This window comes from Amphibalanus amphitrite, unplaced genomic scaffold (assembly GCF_019059575.1).
Source record: "Amphibalanus amphitrite isolate SeventyFive unplaced genomic scaffold, NRLGWU_Aamphi_draft 000773F_arrow, whole genome shotgun sequence".
In the NCBI taxonomy this organism is placed as follows: Eukaryota; Metazoa; Arthropoda; class Thecostraca; order Balanomorpha; family Balanidae; genus Amphibalanus; species Amphibalanus amphitrite.
In genome coordinates this window covers 323,189-333,437 of record NW_024882267.1, presented here as the reverse complement: position 1 = coordinate 333,437, position 10,249 = coordinate 323,189, and the positions used below count along the sequence as shown (strand labels likewise).

The 10,249-nt window shown below is 50.7% G+C and overlaps 1 protein-coding gene across 8 annotated transcripts in view; it reads left to right on the top strand.

Moving 5' to 3' along the window:
• Positions 1–534: 534 nt before the first annotated feature.
• Positions 535–10,249, top strand: part of LOC122365931 (disks large 1 tumor suppressor protein-like) — a 96,064-nt gene continuing 86,349 nt past the window's right edge. For 4 of the 8 annotated variants that reach the window (XM_043337588.1, XM_043337587.1, XM_043337586.1 and 1 more), the window contains exon 1: positions 535–691. Coding sequence is in view for 4 of the 8 variants with exons in the window: in XM_043337583.1 (XP_043193518.1) it covers positions 7,503–7,670 (168 nt within the window). In the remaining 4 variants the exon portion in view is untranslated. Of the gene's footprint in view, positions 692–7,093; positions 7,671–10,249 lie in introns of those variants that run through there. The other 4 variants (XM_043337584.1, XM_043337581.1, XM_043337580.1 and 1 more) reach the window with 2 other exon arrangements.

The window sequence follows — 10,249 nt, the reverse complement described above, 5'->3', positions numbered from 1 at the left end:
CCTAAGCTTGCTATGTTATTTGAATCTGGCAACTGCTGCAATGCTAAGTGACCTTGTTTTGACGGCTTTCAGTGTCATATCACGGAACTAAGTTCAAAGCATGCATGTAACATTGGTATGCGACGCTGTCCTTGCTGATGTCGAAACATGAGAAGTTTCGACATCGTCGTCGACATCCTTAGGACTTTTCCCAATACCCATATCCATCATTGATCACTCTCCCCTGCCCGGGGCTGTTGGTCAACGAGCTACCAGGCAACCAGTGAAGGCAGGGCAGGTGACACATTTGAGGTGACCTTTTGTGCCTTTTTCAAGGATGGTCTTTCTCAAGTGACGGTTACAGTCGCGACTGTGGTAGTTGGTAGTCGCATTATCCCAATACATTCCCCTTGCCTACCATATCATAGCCATGAAGTAGCGCTCTCGTATGGAAAGGATCTAACCAAATACAACCAAATAAGTAAACAAATGCATTGGGAGTAATTACTTTGATAACCACGTCTGTTTTGTATGGTGCATCTTTCCAATGACGCCTTCCCTTCTGTCCGCAGACATTCAAGAGTTTTACGAGCTGACACTGCTCGATGAGAGTAAGACGGTGTCTCAGAAAACGACCGAGACGATTCAGGTGGCCAACAAATGGGACTCGGCCGCAGCACCCATCTCCCCAGGCAGTCTCATCATCGAAAAGGTCAGTCGGGGTCACCGGGACACCAGGTCGTATGTCACGGGTCACTAGGAGGCAGGAGCAGGTGCCGGGCCAAATGCCATGAGTCATTTGTTAGATAATACGAGTCATCGTCGCCTGACACTGGTCGTAGGTCACGACCGCGGGACATGGTCGACTATGGGTCGTGAGGCATCACTTTCGAATTATGAGTGAAGCATATCTGTGGGCTTTTTTGAACGGCTCATTGTTCATCGATTGGATGCATCATTCATGGAAATCCGAGTTTCAATCAAGCGACGACGTACGGCATGAAAGAGACGACCACACTATAGTGGATGCGACGATGCGGGCTGTCGCTTCATGTATGGCGGTGGTTCCCAGCTGGCAAAGGCTTCATTATGATTATGAAAGTGTTTATACAGAAAGTCGAGTTTATTGGCAGAGCTTATGTTTCAGATAGATGACACATCTAGGATAATTCATATCATTGCATCCCATCGAAGGCTGATTTGTGCTGTGCCTCGGGCGCAGAGACCTCTGGCCGTGTAAGAGAAGTAATAGTTCGCCTAACACCCCATAGGTGGCGCATAGTCGGCAGTCGCGTGGCTGCGAGCTTGACTAGAAATTGAATAGCAATGGCTTCAACATTGTTACAAGTTTGTGTAGTGGGAACTGTCGTCCATGAGGCTTATGTATCGTTTTAACACCGCATACTCGAGAAGACGCCTTATCAGATTCCATCGTATACCCGGTCATGTTCAGGTAGGTACACATGCCATGCCTACGTGGTGCACACTACATACACCTTCCTACCTCATTGACGCTTGGGTGCTGCATAGTCTGACACCAAAGTCGTGAAACGAATACTGCATTAATGGCTCGTGCAAGCGATTTTTTTTCTATGGCTCTCAATGCCCACTTCTATCATGCCAACTTTTGACATCTGATTGACTTATTTTAGGGGAGCCGTTTCCATATCCAATATAAGATTGCGCTATAATGACTAACAAATTACTAACACGCTTTGGTCCCCGTTACGACTTACCCTCACAATAAACCGTTCACGGGCGACACGCGGTGACCGTTGTGCTATTAGGGCCAGGTTTTGTCGGTAACGGCTATTGATCGGAGACCGAACGGCGATAGCGTGGGTGGCCACCGGCCACTGATTGACCCAGGTGGCGGAGGGAGGGACGATAGTCACCTTAGTGTCACTGGATTGACCCAGGTGGCGGCGGGCGGGACGGCAGTCACCTTAGTGCCACTGGATTGACTCAGGGGGTCGCGGGCGGGACGGCAGTCACCTCACTGGGCCGATTGGTGCCTCTGAAGGGGTGGGCTGTGACACACCTGTGGAGATAGTGTAGCATAAATAATTATCCTGCCTTCTTATCCCTCCAGAAATGATTTTGAGATAGTTCATAACTGAGGTGAGAGAAGAATGTGCGATGACGGGCATCGATGCAAAGCAGCCTTTCAACTAAGCTTTTTCTCTCGAAAGGGCTCGTTTACGAGCAGCAAAGCTTGTATTGGTGGCAGTGACAGCTTGTGAGCAAGTGTGTTTTGCACTGCCTGTTAGGTATTATACCATTCTGGGTAGCATCGAATTGTAACTTTGTGGATGTTTTTCTTTGTTTGTCATTGGTCGATAATCATCGGAAGACTTGGGGGCGGTGCTTCATACAGCCATTGACAAATTGTAATTACAGCGGGTGTTGTCTAAAGCAGTGCAGACAGTCTTGAAGGCGGTGCAGAGTGTCTCTTTACCTAGCTACGACTGTTGTTAGGTCAACTCTGGCTATAATAGTCACTGGCGACGTCATCTTGCCACGACCTGCGATCGAACCGAGACAGCGACATCCTCTAGTCACCTATATTTAAAGAAACATGCTCAGGTGGTTGGCCAGGCATCCCCCGTGTCTGCCGCACTCGCCGCTCTGGCGTTCGGCCCGGCCCGGCGCCTGGACCGGTATCCTGCCGTCCGCCCGGCCGGGCGAGTTGGCTCCGTCGACGCCGGTTATAATTGTATCTCGGCACATGTCTGAGCGTATGTTCGCACTGGCTCCTGGAGATCTGAAGGTCGCCTCTATGGCGACGCTCCAATCCCTACCCAGCCGGTGGTGTAGCCTGCCGGATGTACTGGGATTAGAAGCCGGTGATTGTAATTAGGGACGGCGGTCGTCTGGGGAGTGCGGCTGATTTCGGTACAGGCAGTGGACTCCTCCGCAGAGAATGCCGCTGTTTGGTACTGTGGGCGTCGCTGGCGATCTGCAATGCGAATGGGTTTATTTGGTGTGTAATTGATTAATTTGAAGAATGGCTACAACCAGCATGTATAGATGTGCTATTCGGCTGATTGAACTCACCAAACGCACTTAAAGTTTTTTTTTTCTCTCTTCCGCTGAGATGTGCAGATCGATAATTACAGAATGAAAATGTTTTATTCAAGCTTCCCCGAACTCTTTCAGAATTATACACATGTGATTATTGAGCAGGTCCCGTTTATAGGTAAATTCTTACGAGCCCTCATTCAACAACAATGTGAGCTTTTATTAGAGCAGTATCATGGAATTATTTTCGAGAAGGAAGCATGTTGCTTGTTACGAGCTGCATTGATATCAAGCGCATATCAAACATCAGCACTGCTTGCGTTCGTCGAAAGGAAACACTGCCCTTTCGCGTCAGTTCAGCGCGTGATGCGTGCAGTGGGAAATGCGCTTCTGCCGCTATCCGGGAGACGTCAACAGTGGAAATGATTTGTATTGATTCTGGATTATTTGCTTTGATCTGCGCACATACGCTTAGCAAATAACGTCCTTTTTAGCGAGTTTTGAGTGCAGTTGTTTCTCCTGAAAGGTTAATTGACCGAGATGTCAGTTTTTTTTTCGATGAGGGACGCTCGTGTTGAGGTCATTGTAATGACAACGCGACATGCTCCGCATAAAACAGACATGCACATTTTCCCTTCCCTATTCTGAATATATATTTGGCTGATATATTCATGCTTATATCTAGTAGATGGAATCGCTCTCTGGTGCGGAGACTGGTTTTGCGTAGCAAACTTCAGTTCTTACATTCAATGATCTTTTTTGTAAAAATAGTGATACTTGCAGAACATTGAGAAAGCGTAAAATATAAAACGTACTAATGATTTAAAGCTTGATAAATGATATCCCACTTCACTTCGAGAAATGAATAATTGAATATCTGTGCTGTTGAATGCAGTAAACTGTTCGTCATTGAGTAAAGAATAAAAAACTTAAATGTAGACCTATCAAGCGCTGCCCTGGGAAATGGGAGGTCAAGCCGTGTCTAGCGTTAGCTCGCTTGACATTGCGAGTTCAGCGTTAGTCCGCTACGGACTGTGTGTCCCGAGCCCAGACGACGTCAAACACCCCCTGGGGATATCTCGAACGGCCATCATGTCGGCAAACTGAGCCTCCAAATGAGTCCCACAGGCTGTGTTCCGTATGCCCCGCGACCTGCGCGCCATCTGTTGGTGACCCGCGCGTTAGCATGGAACGAGTTCAGTGCATGGAACTGAAGACGTGTAGCACGCAGCGTGGCGCATGGCTTGTAGCTTTGACTCGTGGCGTGGTGTGACTCGCGGCGCACGGCTCGCGCTCGTGGCTCGTAGCTCGTGGCTCGCGGCTCGCGGCTCGCGACGCGGGGTGCCAAGACAAATGGTGTGGCCCTCGCGGCGCCCAGTGCGCTCGGCTGGCGGCTGGTGAGACAGCAGTCATTACTCCTGGTCTGTGTTCGACTCGAGCCGGCGCTGACGGCAGTGTGAGACGGCAGGGTCGTGTGGCGCTCGGGGCGGGAGAAATACGAGAAAAGAACAATAACCCGCGCCCTGCTGGGGGGGGGGTGTTTGAACACCCCCCCTTGTGGTTTTTTGCGAATATCTCAAAAACGGCGGCGCGGAGCGCCGCCGTTTTTGGTACACCTTATCATACATCAATTCTACACATGTTGTGAAAATTTCAGACCAAGGTCATTCAAGGTCAGGTCACCAGGTCACTTGAAGTGACCTCACCTCATAAAAACTTTCAATGTCTGTCATAGCTACACCGAGTGACCGATCGCTTTGAAACTTTCAGCGATTGCTGAGAGCAATAGCATGTACAAAATTTATATCTCAGAATTTTGATATCGATGACCTAAGGTCAGGTCAATTTTGCGACCTCCCCATTATAAGTCAATGGGAGAAAATTGAAATGCGCCTCTTTTGGATGAAAGACATTATAAACACTCCCAAACACCGAATTACAAGTGGTTTAGACACACTGAACTTGAAAATGGTGTCCGTGACCCTTGTTTATGCCCTGAGGTCATCTTAGGTCACGAATGGTATCTAACAGTTTTTCGCAAATAACTTTTGATAGAGGCATGCTAGAGCGATGAAAACGCCTTAGATGTGTTCAGCTCGACGATACGGATCGACTGCTATGCAACATGACCCTTTCCGGTCAGGTCATGACCTTGACCTGAGGTCAAATTTTCAAGTTGACCTTTCAAGGTCAAGTCATAGTTCATTCGATGCGTCTTGACGAGAGGAACACGATGCCGGTAAAAGTAAGCTCGTACAAGGCTTGGGTCAAAAGTTATTGCAGAAAAACTGTTTTCGAAAAAATCGGCTATTTTTGCAGTTTTTGCCCCCTGCAGGCAAAACCGTTGACGTTAGGTCAAATCTGAGAGAATTATTCAGAAAGGGCGTTAATAGGGCTATCGAATGCGCTTTTCCGCGGCGCTGTAGCTCTATTGGTTCCCGAGTTATGCGTTGGCTTCTTGGAAATTGTCGACATTCGACCTGGAAATCGGCGAAATTTTGCCTTCAATGACCTCTGGTGACCTGACCTTTGACCTGACCAAAAAATTGACCGAAGTGATTTCGTCATTATTTTTGACGCTCTTTCGAACGCCGCCTTCCGCGTATCGCTACGTGGCCCAGGAGCCGAGTTACAAGGGGGGGTGTTCAAACACCCCCCCCCCCCCCCAGCAGGGCGTGGAAATCCAGGACCCCCAGCAGGGCGCGGGATAAATGACGGGGCCAGGAGAGAAGACCGTCCGTCCCTACTAGCCTGTGTACGTCTCCAATGGAGAACCCTGGGTGCAATGTGACTAAATAGGATGTGGGCGCGGGGGCCCAGCACTGTCGAAATGCTGTCTCGGTCGGTTTCTGAATCTGTTTACTTGACACGTAATGTATTGATTAAAATGATTGGATGAAAAATATGAACTGTTTTGCGAGACTTTTAGTGCGACATCAGTCAGACGTTGGCGGAAATGAAGCTATTACAGGAAGATTGGTTTTCATAGGCACTGTATTAGAGCTGCTTTGAACTTATAGCGTGTCATTTATTTCATGAGTGTCGAATGCCTAACTTTGGTGGCTCACTCGTTGTACCTTTAAGACACTGAAGGATTTTTGTTTTTGTTTACGTGCTTGAAATTTACTTCTTTATACAATTGCTGCAACAATGGCAAGCTCACAATTCATTTTCCCCTTTTTCTTAACTGTTGCAGCACACATAACTAACGTCACGCCTGCTTCATTCAACATATTTCGTAATTTAAACACTCGTCAGTCTAAACAGTTTGAAGTTTTACAGCCTTAACATCGAAATCGTTGCATTTTATGACCGTGTGGATGGTGGTGACGCTGTCAAGCAGCTGCTGCAGTTTCAGCACTCTGTCCTGTGTGTCGACAGGCGCATAATCCTCTAGTCACAGCGAAGAAGCGTTTCAATTTATGTTCTTATCTCAATTCTCATGCTGGTTATTCATTTTGTATTTATTACTTCCATTTCTTAATCGCCCAACTTATAATGAAGTCTGCCTAAACTGGTTTTAATCATAACATAGAGTCGGTTTAGCGATGGAGTTCGGCTGAAAATGTGAATGCTAGCCACCCTTCTGGCTGAAACCTGGCAGTGACATCTTTGATATCAAGCTCTCTATTAAAACTACATCTTGTTCGTACAGACGGTGTATGGGTTGGCGCCACGTAATTATGTCACTGCCGGTGAACGTTTAGCACCACCCGTTGGCAAACACCCAGGCCAGTCTCTCTGTTTGGCTGTTTGGTCTTGCTTGGTTCATTGAGAGTCATTTATCATCCCGTTTTTGGGTCGTTTTCGCGGGCGGGTAAACACCTCTACTGCGGTAATAACTGGTGGCCTGGGTCGATCAAGGGCCACCGACTGTTTTGTCATTGCCCGGCGTGGCTCTTTGAAGGGCCACCGACTGTTATCCATTGCTCAGCGCTCGCCGCCGACAGCCTGCTGTCCGATGCCGTTAGTCGTGTTTGCGTTGGCCGCTCTCGGACAGGTGTGGAGCCACTGGCCACTGGGCCGTCCGTCCGGCCCGCCCCCCGCTCCCGCTGCCGACATTGGCATCCGTGCCGGGCCGGAGAACGTGACCGGTCGGCGTCAGAGCGGTGGAACAGCGGGGCTCGCCGACCGGGACGGGACGGCGCTGCCAAGTGCCGCCCGTCGGGGCTGGCGCGCCGGCGCCGCCGTCGCCGCCGAGCGCCCAGACGCGGCCGACGCCAGGCCGGCCGACGCGCCGCGCGCCGTCGCCGACGACTCGCCGCCGAAGCAGTCGGAGCGCCGCCGCGGACGCCACTTGTTGAGCGGTGCCGCCCTCCGCGTTCCCTGGTGTGACCGCGCGCTCCCCGCAGTGTCCCCCTTGGTGCCTCTCACAGTGCCTCGCGCGCCTCAGCCCGCTGAGCTGAGCCTGTGCCTCTGTCTCATCGCCTATCGAATCGCGCACCGCCTTCTTGTGGCTGTGACCGAGCGTTGTGCGACTGCTGGCGTGATCAGACACCGCAATGATCGACTGGGTGTCGATAGTGCGCGCCTCGCGGCGCCGCTTCTCGTACCGGGGCCGGCCCGGTCAGCGCAGGGAGAAGCGACGGCGGAAGCTGATGCCGCAGTACTATGATGACGACGCGTGCTGCATCTGCTGCTTCGCTGGAGCTCCTGATAAGGAGTGCGAGGTGGGTGTGGTGGCTGCGCTTTCGGATAGAATGAGACGGCCTTACCTTCGACCGACCTGCGCTCTATTTTGATGGCATTTGATGCCTCATTTTGGTGGTGTTATATATTCGGTTAGTTGCGGGCGACAGGAAGGAATGCCTGATCAAGGTTGATCGGCATGTTGATGGTGGTGTTGATGAGTGTTCAGAGGCCAGTTTCACCAATAAAAAACAGACGGCTGCGATTATTTTTTGACAAAACGATAGTCTATAAATCCTATTTACCGGTGGAAAAAGTAATTGCTGACCAATTAATATAGCACTTGAAAGCTAAGTTATTACATTTTTCAAGTCAGCGATTAGTATTTTCAGCAGTAAATGACATTTTGAGACTATCGTTTTGTCAAAAAATAATCGCAGCCGTCTGTTTTTTATTGGTGAAACTGGCCTCTGGGCCAGGCTTTGGATGCTTCCCGTCGGGTGACTGTGCCGAATTCCTGTTCCTGCTGACTGCATGGCTGGCTTTTATCGAGATGCCATTCCACACACTCAGCCGGAAGTCGTAAAGTGCAATGGGCGGAGCTTTGGAGTCTTCGTCCATCCGAAGATCCTGTTCGAATGTGGACTTCTGCAGAGACTTTTGGCATCGGTCTGCATTGACAAGGAAAAAGGCAAATTCATCCCTGCATCACCTGGTAGTAAAGTAATCTTGCATCGGCCAGTGTCTGAAACCATCCTCTTTATGTTGAACGGTCCGTATCTAAGATACTCTGGTGGAAGGCAGGCACCGCCAGTGACCCCTCACTAATTACCACATGTCATACCCAGCGGGCAACGCGACGGTCCAACGCGTGCGTCGTGCAAGCCTGACGGACCGACGCATCGCCACTGGGTTGAAGCATTGAGGCATCGGCCCCGGCGAGTTGATGATGGCGTCACTTTGGGACGTTAACCCGGCGGCCGCTGGGCCTCCGCGCCACCCGCCGGCCGCTGGGGGGGGGCATATAGTTGCCCCCCCTTTACTTCCGCGGCGATATCGTCGCAACGCGAAGAGATAGAGAAGCGAAACTTTGCACACATCTTCCTGAATACCTAGCCGAGGTTGTGTCCAAATTTGGTGTCGATCCCATTTGAAATGACGTCACAGTGACGTCATAAGTCAAATTGTAGATTTGCGACTCTCAGTTTCCTCACGATACATCAGGTATATGGGACCGAATATAAAGGGCCGATTATTGGTTAGGAACTAGATGGAAGTGTACTTAGATGTTTTAGGATGGCAGCAGGTGCTGTCTAGTTCATTTACAGTTGAGTTTCATGCTCAGCGTCATCAGAAACGGTCCATATCGGAAAACGACAAAACTTTATGACGTCACTGTGACGTCATCTTAGATGCTACAACCACCAAACTTTCTTCAAACATTGCCTAGGTATTCATTTGAAGCTATGCCAAGTTTCACGTTCGTAGCTCATCAGGTTTTGGAGATATTCCACAAAACGTAAAGGGGGGGGGCAACTTTATGCCCCCCCCCAGCGGCTCGTGGGTTAACCATTTGGCGACAGCGTCACGGCAGAACTTCTCCGCCCTGTGACGATGTCACCGCGGGCCATTATCTATCCCCTGACGCCGTTTCTTGCTCTGGCTATTTTAGCCCCGTTCGATCCCACTTTGGCAGCATATGGCAGCACTATTCCCTTTGCGGCAGGCGGCGCCGCCGCCATTTTGAACTGAGCGTTTCGGCGCCAGTTTTGGTCTGCGGTTAATGTTTGCTGCAATAATTGGGATAAATTTTCTTAACCAATTGTTACAAAGCACGGTAGAAACTTACATGGTCGCAAGAGAAGACGACAGACGACACTACACCACTCAGCACACCCATGTCCACCCTCCCCGAGCGGCACCGCGCGACACTAGGGGACGCGCCAAGGTCGCGCCGTCTCCCCTACCCGCCGCGGCGGGGACCCTCGCCGCCGGCCGTACAGTCTCGCCGCCGGCCGGGTACAGTCTCGCCGCCGGCCGTACAGTCTTTAACACTGACAGCGTGGTCGCTGAATCCCAGTCGTTATCCATGCCAGTCGGTAGTCTCTGCGCACAAACGGTGGCACAGATCCCTGAAAAGACACAACTTACCGCTTGATTCGCATTAGCTTGAGAACGTTATGAAGGGAATTATGAAGTAAATCGCCGCAGCGCGCCAGTTACGTCTACCAATCCCGGATTAGAGAAGCCGATCCGGATCGGCCAATCCCGGTGCGAATCCCGTTTCGGGAGGGATCGGTCATGGAAACGGCACTGCTGATCCGGATTCGCCGATCCGGATTCGCCGATCCGATCCTGTCCGTAGTGTCATGGAAACGGGGCTTTTGAGCGGCCACCAGAGGACGCCATTCGCGTGTTTTTGACCACACAGGCCCAGCTCTGTGAGATGCGAATATCGTCTGCAGGTCTGCCGCACAAGGGTGCAACTGGCTGGCTCTCTTGCCGTTGGTTGGCAGCAGTGAGATGTTGTTCGGACGGGGGCGGGCGCAGAACGTACGCCAGTCTGTTTGTTTTCACGTCGTCGGTACGATGATGTTGATTGCTCCGCTAGCTTCATTAC